The sequence below is a fragment of the Struthio camelus genome, chromosome 3 (assembly GCF_040807025.1).
Source record: "Struthio camelus isolate bStrCam1 chromosome 3, bStrCam1.hap1, whole genome shotgun sequence".
Taxonomy (NCBI): domain Eukaryota; kingdom Metazoa; phylum Chordata; class Aves; order Struthioniformes; family Struthionidae; genus Struthio; species Struthio camelus.
In genome coordinates, this window is record NC_090944.1 from 40704348 (window position 1) to 40717699 (window position 13352).

The 13352-nt window shown below is 37.5% G+C and overlaps 1 protein-coding gene across 5 annotated transcripts in view; it reads left to right on the forward strand.

Moving 5' to 3' along the window:
- The window catches only part of COL19A1 (collagen type XIX alpha 1 chain), a 209395-nt gene that overhangs the window by 50385 nt on the left and 145658 nt on the right, over positions 1-13352 (forward strand). For 4 of the 5 annotated variants that reach the window (XM_009689151.2, XM_009689154.2, XM_068937488.1 and 1 more), the window contains exon 10: positions 1120-1173. The exons of the other annotated variant lie outside the window; for it this stretch is intronic. In XM_009689151.2, the coding sequence (XP_009687446.2) occupies positions 1120-1173 (54 nt within the window). The remainder of the gene's footprint in view (positions 1-1119; positions 1174-13352) is intronic. 5 annotated transcript variants of the gene reach the window in all.

Consider the following 13352-nt stretch of genomic DNA (forward strand, 5'->3'; position numbering starts at 1 on the left):
AAGTCAGTAAGCTTCTCTTCATAGAGAACTGGATTACTGTGAAAAAGGCTGTAGCATTTTCTTTTTGCCAGAGAATGTTGTCCCCTTGGTACAAGTGCACAAACTTAATGGAATTTTTTTGCTTGTTTTGTTTATTTATGAAAGAATATAATGTGGTTTCAGGGCTTTCATTATATTCCTATATATATATATTCTAACTGAATATATATATATATATATATATATATATATATATATATATATATATATGTATGTATTCCAATGTCCTCCTGTGTTTTTTTTATAACTCTCATGCTTGATACTGTTAAGCAAAATTTATGTTTAGTGTTTTCTTAATCACTGTTAAGGCTAATGGTCTGATTTGCAGCTGCTGGCAAGTTCCATGCATCTCCTGATCAATCAGTGTTGTGTCTCTTTAAGACTAAAATTTTCTGACAGATTGCTTACAATTTGGCGTTTGGTTTCTTTCTGGGGGCAGAGGGAAGAGGGAGTGGATTTAAACAATGTCATTTTAAAATACTGTGTGTCTGTGAGTTTTAGACCAATGAACTCTTTATTACATGTTGAGCTTCCTCGGAGTAGAACACACAACCCAGTGAATAGGTGTCCACTTGGCCTAACTTTACTGTTGCAATGAATTCTCTTAAAATCAGTAGAACTACTTTATAAGACAATGTATAAGTGCAAGTATTTGGCAGATGAGGACATAAACTAAATTTCTAAATGTTTTAAAATGTATTTATTTTTCTGATTTGTTGTTACATATGTGGCATCCTGCCCCACACTCCACTGATACATTATTAAGCATGATAAACAGATCTGCAGAGGTAGAAAATATTTTTCTGTTGAATCACAGAATGGTTGAGGTTGGAAGGAACCTTCAGAGATCATCTAGTCCAGCTTCCCTGCTCAGGAAGGGTCAGCTAGAGCAGGCTGCCCAGGACCATGTCCAGTCGAGTTTTTAATATCTCCAACAACCTCTCTGGGCAACCTGTTCTGGTACTCAGTCACCCTCACATTAAAAGTTTTTCCTTAGATTCAGATGGAATCAGATATGACCCAAGCAGTAGTTAATATCAGAAGTCTTTAGAACTTCTAACTGAGTAATTTATTTTGTAGGGTGAAATGGGTGCCAAAGGACAGGATGGTGTTGCTGGTCTTCCTGGAGAAAAGGTATATTCATGTATATTCATGTGTAATCTGAGTCACAGGAAAGTGTTCACTATGTCAGTAATTTATCTGTAGTTATAAATAGAAATGCAGGGCTAGAACATTTCTATTGTTAAAGAGCTAACCTCTTCCCTTACGTGCACTGCTATGTTTTTGCAGCATACTGGAAGAGCTGCTCAGACCAGTAGTATTCCCTACACCTATGCGTGGGGTTTTTCTGGAAGGGAAGGATTATACAGAACTGAAGGAAGCCTCCCCAGTGGGCAGAGCAGAAGGGAGGTATTCCCCAGCACCCCACGTATAGAGAGAGCAGGGAAAGAAAGCATGCCAGTTTGGCTGGCTTGGTATGAAGAAGACATTACCTCAGCCCACAGCAGGTGGTGATGCCTGGAGCCAAACTGCCATGTAGCGGCCCCACAGTGGAAACGTTGTCCTTGTACCTGGCTGCCATGGAGCACCAGGCAAATTCTGCCTGGCCTGGTCTCCAGACTCACTGCAGCTCTGCTTGGGGGAGCCTGGCCTGCTCTGGTCCAGACACTTCAGCCTTGAAGAAGGAAGCAGGAGTAAAGAACGCTGCCATCCATGCTCTACTCTTTAACTGTCCAATAATTCATTGACTTGTACAGTTTACAAACTGCAAGAGTGGGAAAGGGCTCTCGTGCTCTCAGCAGGCTACTTGGCAGAGCGTTGGGATAAATGTAAGCTAAGGCTCAGAAATAGCCACGGCTAAGAAGGCCTATTGGCCTATGTATTCAAGAGGATAGCTTCACTTTGTTTCAAGATGTAACCCATTCACTGTCCCTGTGCAAATTAAGGCAGTTGTACAGGTTTATTGACTTCAGAACTAGTTAACTGTACAGAGAAAATCTACTAGTTTAAACCCAGTATCTTCAGTACAGAAGGTAGTCCTTGTAACACTGCCTGAGGAGACAGCATGTTGGTGGAGTTTCAGTTCATTTGACCTCTTACATGTTTTTTTGATCCCATAGTAACAGTTTAGATAAATACCAGCTTTCTCGTATATGCATAGAAACAAGTTAGTGCATAAATGAATGAGACTTTTCAGTTACCCACGTCAGTGCACTGCACTGAATTTTTTTAGTGATGTCTTTAGTATCATGATATAAGTCCTCATCCCTCAATTCTTTCAGTGTAGGGTCTTTCTCATATTGCACTTTAAGCTTCAGTTCTTTCACTGTCATAAACAAGTATTCCTTTTTAAGGCAAATGTTTCCATGAGAGGTTCAGAATTTCCATATCGCACTGTATTTATTGGTTGGCATACCACTTTCAAATATATGCAACATTTTAGAAATGGCAGAGAGTTTAATTTATTTAGTAATTATCCAGGTTTCTAAGCACCAACATAAATAGGCTTGCACTGTAACTGTCAAGTTTAAAATCTATAAGTAACAGGATATAGGATTACAAAAATATCTTTCATTTTCATGTACTATTTCTTTCTCAAATTACATTTTTGTTAATAATGAGAGCTAGATATATAATACCACAAAATAGATGAGATAAAGTGATGAGATTTGCTGCTGATGTTAAGTTATATATAATAGAAAAGTTGAAAGCAGGCTGCAAGGATTTTCAAAGGACCTTGCAATATTGAGAGAATGAATGAATAAGTGGAATATAAAACGCAGTATAAGTAATTGTAAAGTGATACAGATAGAGAGAAATACAATCCAAACTTTACATATTCCATGTTGGACTCTGGACTAGATATTACTGTTTATGAAAACAATCTTGGAACTATAGGTACTAGCCAAATAAACAAATGGAATTAGGAATGATTAGGAAAAGAATAGGGAATAAAGCAAAAGCATCTTGAAGTCACTGTTACTAATAAGACCATGTTGTGCTGCTTCTTGAATACTGTATGCAGTTCTGGTTCCCACACCTCAAAGTTGATATGAGACTATTGGAAAAAGTTTGGAGGAGGTGGCAAGGGTGATCAAGAGCATTAGGTATCTTCCAATTAAGGAGTGACAATGTGGACTTCAGTCTGGAAAAGGCACAGCTGAGGGGAAATATGTTCTATTCTGTGGTTTGTAAAATCGTGAGTGGAATGGGAAAGATCAGTAGAGGTTTTATTTATTTATTTTTGCCCTCTCTTTCAGTGTGAAAACTATCAGATAAAAAGTTCAAAAGGGATAACAAGCGATCCTTTTTCTATAACACAACTAAAGTTGGAGCTCTCTGCCACAGGGCTTTGATGTGTTGAAAAATGATTAGAAAGTTAATGGAATAAAAATGCATAGAGGGTGTCAAACACAGACAGATACCACTGGTTCTCTGGAATTTCTTGAACCCCAAGATGCTGAAGCCTGTGGAAACCCACTGGAGAAGTGTCACTCCATGGTTGCCTTGTTATTGTACTTTTCCACAGGTATCTGTTGCTGTCACAGTTGTAGACATATACTTGACTAGAGAAACCTTTGACTTGATCCAGCTGGACAGTTTTTACACTCTTGTACTCCCATGTGTGAACTAGCTGGAAGAGTCATAATAAAGTACAGCAGATTGAATTAGATAGAGCTAGAGCTAGAGCGAAATTAGAGTTGTGTTTTCTCTCAGATCTCTGTAGCTCCTTTTCTCATGTTATCTTTAAAATTATCAAGTGACGTAGCTTTTCCAGTACAAGTTGTTATTACATTCTGCATTCTACCCAGTTTCCATGGTTAATGCTGTTTGGTTTTTTTGCTTAGTGCCTTGTAGATTCACTGTCAGCCCAGCCGCTGTTAGTTTACATAAGGCTCAACAGCCAGGGCGTTTTTAGTATCAAAGCACTGTACTTTTCCTGTACATTATAACCTTTTTTTTAAGCTGGAATTTATAAAAGCCAAATCCTTGTTGCAAATTAAAAATGAACTACTGTGAAATCTGAAACTGTCAAGAACAAAAGCTGTTTAAAAAAGCAGCAAACCAAAAAGTAGGGTCTAAATATTTTTGTGTATGCGTAGCTAGAATAATTTGATGTGCAAACACCCAACTACTTCTGGCCTGAGCAGTACTGCATTATGTGTAATTATTAGCACCTTTCTGGAGATAGAATTACTTTATGTTCCTGGTGTTGTGAATGGTGAACTATGCCCTGTCCCTGACCTGATGTATTTGATTCAAGACATGGATGAATTTGGGTGTCTTTTCATTTCTTTTTCCTAACAGTGATGCTGATTTGGGAGGTACAGTTATTCTTATATTTTTGTGCCCTGTACTTTGTTGCTTTGTGCAGACATGCCCCTGAGTCACTAATTAGTAGTAGTTAGGAAAAAGAAATGATACATCTATTATGCAATTTGATGCTTCAGTGAGCAAAGGGACTATGTCTGAAGCACCCCAAAACTGTCCACTGGAATACTCCATTGCCATAGTTCTTTGCTTGTGGAAAGACTGAGAGAATAAATACATGGCAGATCTTACTCATGATGCTTAATTCATCCAACCTATTTTAGAAGTTTATCTTAGGATGAGATAAACCTGGCTATTAAAAGGCCAGTTTCTGAAGAACTGATTAGCTCAAATGTATACATCCTTGTGGTAGAAGACTAAAGTTAGAATAATTCCATCTGATATATCCTGATTACTTGACAAAATCTTACCTCCTAGGAAAATGCTTCATAGTCATCTCTTTTTCAAAATCCAAATAGACAGTGAGAAGTCTGCAGGTCTCCTGGGCAAGTCTGTAAGAATTGCATCATATATAAACATGACTTTCAGGGATCTAAAGTGTGAAAATAGATTGTGTACCTCAAATATCTTCAGTTTGTTCTCAGATGTGTTGTCTGGCCTTTTGTCATTTGCAAGGTAAATTATAGCTGACAACAATTTACAGGTTGCTATTGATACAAGCAACACGATTTCCTTTTGCTGCAGTGGTTATACAACAGTTGTGCAGGCGTAATAATTGCAGGTCTAAATGCAGTGTAGAGATGTTCTACCATCTGAGAGGTTCGACCAGCTGTGGGCTAGGTTGGAGAACAAAGTTTAAGTCTTGAGAGACTCCAGGGTGATGCTCTGAATAGCCTTGACACCCAAAAGAAAGTGCAAATGGCATTATTTAATGCTATTGATCAAGCAGTAGTTCTGCAGTCCTGCTTCTTCTTCCACTACAGTTCTTGTAGGCTGCCAAAGAAAAAAAATAAGGTTTCCATTGTCTGACAACACCCCACAACATGCCAGTCATCTCATCTGCCTTCAGGGCAAAAGCCTGAAGTCAGTCTAATAGTACTGATGACTGATCTACAGATTCAAGAATCAAATGCAGTGCCTTTGGAGCCCTATCTCAGGCCCTCAAAGTCACATATTGTCACAACACAGTGGATCATGGACACCATCACAATATTATTCTCTAGTTGATATCTAACTACGTAGTCCCTTCTTCCCTGTCCTTTTTCAGGACACTTTCTTGCAACATATTTTTGAAATAGTGAATCTTAGTTATGGCAGCAGAAGGAGTTCTGGTAAGCATCAGAAGAGAGAGTTTTGTGGTGTTAATTTACAGTTCTAAAAAAAACAAGAGGGTAACAGCTCGCCCTTGGGAGGAAATTCACTTCATTTGTAGACTTCCTGAAGATAAGGATTACATTGTCATAATCCCCTTCTTACAGTCAGGACTGATTTGTAGCTCAGTCTTCTGGGGGACTTCTTCAATGCATTTGTCAAGTCATGACACAGGAAGAACATGAATGTTGTGGTAAATCCGAAGCACTGCGTGCAAGATCTTACCCCTTAGCTTTAAACTATTGACTGGCTTTATAATGTTGAACAAAGTCTGTGAGGACAGAAGATGGGATGCAATGTGTTAGAGTACTTATTCTTGGATGATTAGCAGGTGAAATTTTCTCTGAATACACTTTTGAAGCCACTTAGTATAATTGCATTGCAGCCAGAGGGCTAGCTTTATGACCTGGGAATAAACATCCTGAAATCAAACCTGTCCCTGAAGTGAAGGTTGAGTTAATTGGAGGGCCTGGAGTATAGGATGCCAATTGCCTAAGCTTCAGATCAGGTTCCTCAAGTTAGCCATCCTTGACCTAATGGTTAGACTAACCTCATTATGCCGACAAGAACCTCGTGATCTGCTAAGAGTGGTCTTGTACATCTGTGTTGCCAAGTACTGGGTTACGCCACTGATGTAAGCTGAGCAAGGTACGTGTTTGGAGGAATGTTCCTATCATATTGGAATGTTGAAAAAACTTAGTTGGTAAACCCTGCACGTTTCTCCTTTATTGTAGTGATAATGTCCTATTACTTGCTTATAGATAGCATTTGTGCAAGTCCTTTCCATAGCATGTGCAAGGGGATTGATATAGATAGGATTGGTCAGCTTTACTGCTGTGTTTTTTATCAGGAGAAAACCGGATTGCTCTCTCCACTCTTCCAGCCCCTAAATGGTTAGACTTTGCACTAAGTATATTATGTGTTGGATCCTCCTTTTGTAGTATACTTCTAGGCCTTCACAATAGTGGGACAACTTAAGGAGGCGTACACTTTGAACCATGACTGAAAGATCAACTACTCCAGCCTTAAAAATATGTTCTTGGACCTTTTCTAAGGAAAAATAAATGAACAAACAAAGGTCACCAGCACTTCTTTTTCTCATTTATAGGAAGTTCATTCTGTCCCTTTGTTTTCTTGAGCTTTTTGTAATTTTGGACAAACTGATTTTGATTTGCCCCTGTACAACTGAGATTTTTCTGCTTCCTGCACCCTTTGTGTCACTCATCCAAATAACTCAAGTCCTCTTCTTTGCTTCGGGATCTATAATAACATGACAATGAAGCTCTAAAGCAAAAGTTTATTTATTTATGGCCTGAATGCTAGGTGATGTGATCCTGGCTTTTTTGTTTTTTATTTCTTTTTTTCCTGCTGGTCAGTGATGCCTTAGTTAATTGTAGGAAAATCTTTACAAGACAGACTTATCTAGTAAACTGGATGAAAACTTATCCTTGCTGCAGGTCTCTGATATGTTGGTTTCTGTCATTATAGACTACTTTCTAGATCTCAAGCACAGTAAACTAACCCTAAGCAGGAAAGGATGAACCTTGTAACTGTCTAGGCATATTGCCTTTTAGGGTGTAGACAGTCTGTATGTGGTTGAAAGGTGTAGCAGGGTGGTGTTCCTAGTTCTGAGAGAGAGGTGGCCACCTTGGCATGTACTTTGATATAAAGTACTAAGCCTGGTGAGGAACATATATGTGATATGGGTGCAGCTATCCAAAAAGCTCTAAACTTGTGAGAATGCTCATGTCCCAAAGGATTCAAATTGCTGAAGGTAAGTAATTGGTTTTATTAGCCATTCCGTGTTTGTCTTCTTCTTTTGAGAAAGTATTTTTCTTCTTCCTTAATTAATCACTAAATTCTGAAAAATAAAGCCAAAGTAGCCAAAACTGTAATTCAGAAGATTCAAATGAGTCTCCAGACTAAAACAGTCATTTGCCTTTATTCAAATTCTTATTTGGTTCATGGTATAGAATTCATAATTATAGTCATCATGCAGATATGCTTTCTAAACTACATTTTGGATAATGTTTGTGACATCATTCATTTTTAATACCTGATTTTGAAATGGCTTACCTTCACTATTGAAATTTTTTGCACTGATGGTTGCAATGGGCACTATGGACAGACATCCTAAAGTATTAAATATATTGAGTAGGCCTTTAAAAATAACTGGTTTTGCAAAAAAAGCCTGTAGAAGCAGTGAAATATTTGATGTGCTGTGCATTTGCTGCTGCACTGAATGGGTGCTCCCACAATACATAGTAAAGTAAACAGTTTAGATAGACTGAAAGAAGAAAGAAATGCTTGTATGAATAAAAACAGTGTTTATCATCACACAAGTTAGATATATATTCAAAGTCATATCACAGAAAATAAGTTAGTGTAAATTTCAGGAGCTCTGCTCACTGAACTATCTGTACTTCAGGAGTCATCAAAATGAGATTCTGTTCACGTGAGATGTTTTAGTAGGTATCTGTAAAAGGATTATTCTGTTTTTATTCATTTGTGTGTATTTCTGATGGTAGTCCAACAAAGTATACAAATACTCATGCATTTCTTTCTATTTGATGTTATTTGTGGTTTTTTTTTCTTTTAACTGTAAGTGGAATGGCTATCTGTAATTTTATTTTTCTCAAGTTTATGAACAGCGTACTCTCTTCACAGTTTTAACTGACTCTTAGACTTAACACTGATTACTGTATTCTTGGTTTTATTTGGTTACCTTTTTGTAGTAAGGTTCTCGTTATATTTGGTAAGGCTAAGGAAATGATTAGTAAAAGGGTTCTCAAAACATGATATGGATATCATTTGTGATATGTATGCTACATCAGAGTGGCATGTTAACACTTCCTGAACAGCCTACTTTGCATTGCAGTAGCATGGTGGGAAGAGCTCCTTTTTCCTTTCCATTAATGGCACCTGGAAACTGCTGTATTATGAGATGTTTTAAGAAGAAATTTACTATTACAAAATTCAGAAACTCAAAATAAAAAGCATATGAGCTTAGAAATGCCCAATACTCTGGCTTGTAACATGCTTATAATATAGAGATTATGTTAAAATTTTAGAAAAATTATAAATGACATGATAGTATAGCATGTGAGTTCAAATTACTTTCAGAGAGACCTTTTATACTCTTCACCATACAGAGCTACTCCAGGATCAGGTCTTCAAGGCCAGCCATTTCATGAAAACCACAACTGGAAACTATGCTGTTAAATGCACATCCAAATCAAACTACATTGTCTCGAAGACTCTTGTGACCATTGACCTGCTTTCCTTGTTCCTCCAGCTAGACTGTTGGAAACCCTGTCTACAGTTTTCTAAGTCATATTTTGACTTTGCAAAAGAGTTATGGATATATTACCTATTATGCCACTTCAGCATATGCTCCTGGAGCATCAGTCACTCATACAAATATACAAATCTGAAAGGACATTAGTGTTGAGCTTCCAGTAATGCAGTCTTTTCCTTGCAGCTGTCTTGAAAGATCTCTGGACACGATTCCCTCCATATTTCATGTGCTGTACAGATCCTTGACAGAGGTCAGGATATTTCTGAAGTAACTCATCAGCATCTCTGAGAAAGCTTCAAAAATGCATATGGAGGGCTGAATAGGTACTTCTTAAAGCCATCTCTCTCAGTTTATCTGTCTTTTATTCAGTGCCATCCAGCTTAATTTCTGAGCTGCTGTCATTGCTAATCAGTTATACTTCAACATTTTTAGGTCAGGTATGGAGATAAATTGTAGAAATTACAACTTTCTGAAAAATCTCTCTAATATTTTACTCTGGAATCTCCAGCAGAGACCAAAGAGTATAATCACTAGTACAGGAAGAAGTATTTAGCATTAAAGTAGGGAGGGAATCATGAGCTCTAATAGTGTGAAGCTAAAACAACATTCCAATAGGAAATAAGGTGCAGATTTTTTAAAACAAAATTTGATGGATTAGCAAGTAAACAGATTAGCTTCAAAAAGAAAGACAGTGGCTTTGTAGTTGGAAACTGTATGACTGCATGGGTTTGAGAAAGCTGGACAGTGGAAATTGGGTGGTTGAACATCATCCACTACAGCGACAAGTTTGGTACAAGTTTCTTGTCTATTTCTTTTTGTGTTTTCAGTAGCATCTCTGCGTGTATTTATTATTACAGATCTGATTTTAATACGTGGAGATATGTGAAAAGAGTAGCTCTCTATGGCTATTTGATGCACAAATATGCTCTCTAGAAATCCTGGGAAAACACACTTTTAAGACCATTATATTTTCCAAAACTTGTTTCATTGCTTCAGCATATATAGTTTTCACTTGCTTGCTCACTCTCTCTTTAACATTACTGGATGTGTTTTGAATAGCCTTTGATCATAAATTTGATTCCAGAGAGCTGTCTGCTGTGCTGACTTATTTTTGCCATATTAGGTGATATTTGCAGTTCACAACTCCAGGAACTGTTGAGCTCCCTGGTTTTTCAACTCCTAAAGTTAAACTACAGCAGTACTGCTTGGTTCTTGATAAAAAAGCCACATAGAATCAAATTATGTTTCATGCAGTGATACTACTTGGGTGTTATTTCCATGCTGGAGAAAATGGTGCTAGTGACTGCCTTAAGCTGTGTACTGTTGGTGAGCAGAGACTTCATTTTTGATTAAAGAATGATTATGTTTCTAGCTTATGCTTTAATCTGTGAGCTAACCCGTTTGGGGAAACTCGTAGCTTTGTCTTCTGTCCTCTTGTAGTTTCCTGCAAAATCAGATTATTAAGTCTCAGTAGGGCAAAAGTGCAAATGCATTTTGGAAGCCAGACACTGATACTTGTATTGCTCAGCATCAAAGTGGTGGGCTCCTTCAGGCTACTGTCGCTGTGGTGAAATGTTGCGGGGGATGCTCTGATATTTGAAACGCAATTACAATAACCAGAAAAATGTGGCCAGTCACATGGTCTCTGCGTGCAGCGAGTGCTATTGTTATACGAGGTGCGGCCAAAGAAACCAAAGGTCACCATCCATTTTAGAGGGGTCTGGACTGCTGGGAGTAAAACTGACTGTGGCATGCTGCCATGTAGAACAGGCTTTTGTTAGTTTGTTATGTAACACGGAAGTAAAAAATAATGCAGTTGTTAAATACAGCTCTTTGTTCCTTAATCAGGGGCTCATGAATACTCGAGCTTTGATTCTGCATGGCTCTCCTGTCGTTAGCCACATTTGAAAAGCCTGAGTCAGGACCCCATAAACTTGGGGGAGGGTGGGAGGAATTAGAGGATTTTTTTAACGTTATTTTTTGTGAGCTTTCTGGGACGCATAGTGTTGAATTTTCATGGGTTTTTTTCTTCACTTGTTAGGGCTAGAGACTGGTAATTTTAAAATTAATATTCTCAGCTGCTCACATCTTAGCAGAAAGTAGGGCTTTCAGAAAAATGCCAAATATTGTAAGACTTAAAATTATAAAAGTTGGCAGCAGTGTGTTGCAGGAGGTACACTTATCAGGAAGGAAGGAACTTCCTCCCTGTACTACAGCATTGTGCCCCTTGTCTAACACGTTTTGCTTAGTTTTGTTTATTTTCCTTTGAGGAATTAGATGTTGAACTTCACCAAATAGTAGATTTCAGACTTGATAAATTACTGATCTATTCATAGACTATTTTCATAAATGGATAATTTATGTAACTATAATTCAGTTATATATAACAGTGTTTTCTGTCTGGCTAACACCTATTAGAAGCAGTGCTTGAAATTTTAAAAACTTGGTTAGTCTCATATATAGAAAAATTATATGTAATGTGAGTTGATTGCATGCTTTAGATCATGTTGTTGGTGTTTGTAGGTTGTAACCTATTAAATAGAATACTTCCTTGCCTCTTTTCTTTTCTTGGTGATTGGGCTATAAATTAGTCTTATATTTAGTGCAAATAAATTCAGCTCAGTAGTGAATTTGTAGTGCCAATGAATGTACTTTTTCCCAAAAGAACTTTGAAGTTATAATGTAGGGTCTATATTCTAAGTGAGTTGCTTTTGTTCATTTACAGACACTAAATTGTTGAACATAAAACCTGTTTCTTTTATTCATATAGTAAAATCATTTATACATACTGCAAGACAGGATGCATTTTTTTTAATTTCCATGACTAGCCAGTGTTTATCAACACCTAAGATTCATATTGCATGTTTCAAATCTGAATTGATTAGATCAACGTGACATGCTGAGGCTGGGCCAAGTCTTGCCTAATCAGCAGTCAGCACTGTAGCTCTGGCATGAGGCTCCCAAAAATAGAAACACAAGAAGTCAACAAGTAAGTGGAAGGGCACTAAAAGAAAAAGTGCTGCTAATTCCACTGTTGACTTTCTGTCTAATGGATTCTTGTTCCCAGGCCACACTCAGTAAAGCAACTGGCCCAGGGTGTGTTTCTGCAGATGGCTCAGCAGTGACACACGCAGCCCAGCTGGTTGACAGGTGTTTGATTTGTATTTAACAAGTACCTCGCAGAAGCCAGATTTTTTTCACAGATACCAAGAAGCTAGTCAGATGGTGCTTTTTCTTCAGGATTAACACTCCTTTCACTGTTCTCCCTTTTTGTTATCAACCACGGCGGCTTTGTTTTTTCATACAAATGAAAGTAACACTGTTTTACTTTGCAAAGAGACATTAAATATAAGAAATTGATCCATAGTTAAGTGTATTTAACCTGTTACCTTTATATATGGAAGATGCCCAGCATATATCTTTATAGCTATTAACAAGAAGATCTCAAGAAACGTTTTCTTTCTTTTTTGGCTATCTGTTTTGTTAGGCAAGCGAAGGTGAATGGCAGACTATTGCAGTATATCTGTTGCATAATGTGCTTTTTATGTGTTTCATCAACATAAGAAGGTCTTGGGACTGTATTGTATAGAGTCTTACACAAGCCTGGAGTAAAAGAAATTCCCTGTCCAGAAGGGCGTACAGTATTGGTATAGACAGACCCAAGACAGTGAGAGAAGAGAAAAAGTGAGAAGTTATTTAAGAGATTAAAATAAGTAGTAAGTGTACAATGCTATTTCGTATTGATTGTGCTGTAAGCTCCAGAACAGCACTCTGCATAATTGAAGAGAAGTTATCTCAACGATAGTCTGTTTATTTAATTACACTTTTTGGTGTTTTTTTTGTTTGTTTTATTTTAATAACAGCAAGTGGAAGAAAAGGTGATTTTTGTGGCATGTATTAGTCACTGCCTTTACAGGAAACAACTCTTTTGGCAAAAACAGCAATAGTAGAGTGCTAGGATGGCCTTATAAATCATCTTTGATTAACGTGAACCCACAGACTCTTAGACAATAGGAAGCATAGTATAACCGTGACTATGACCAGAGTTTATCTTCTTGTTTGTTTGTTTTTTTCATTATACTGAGCATTTTTATTTTCCAGGATCAAATCCATGACATGGAAAAAGATGGGACTGCAGGAACTGTTAAGAAAAATATGTGGCTCTATAAATGACAAAGTTGTATGGCCTATGTTGTAAAATAGCCAGAAGAAATACCATACTGTAGAATGTAATGTGCTAGCAGTACTTTAACTGAACTTCACAAGAATGAGAAAGGAATGACCCCAAAGAAATGACTGTCAGAGTAATGTTGACTCTCTAAACAAACAATGGTTTTTAGCGAAAGAATGATTTAAAATTCCTCATGCAGAG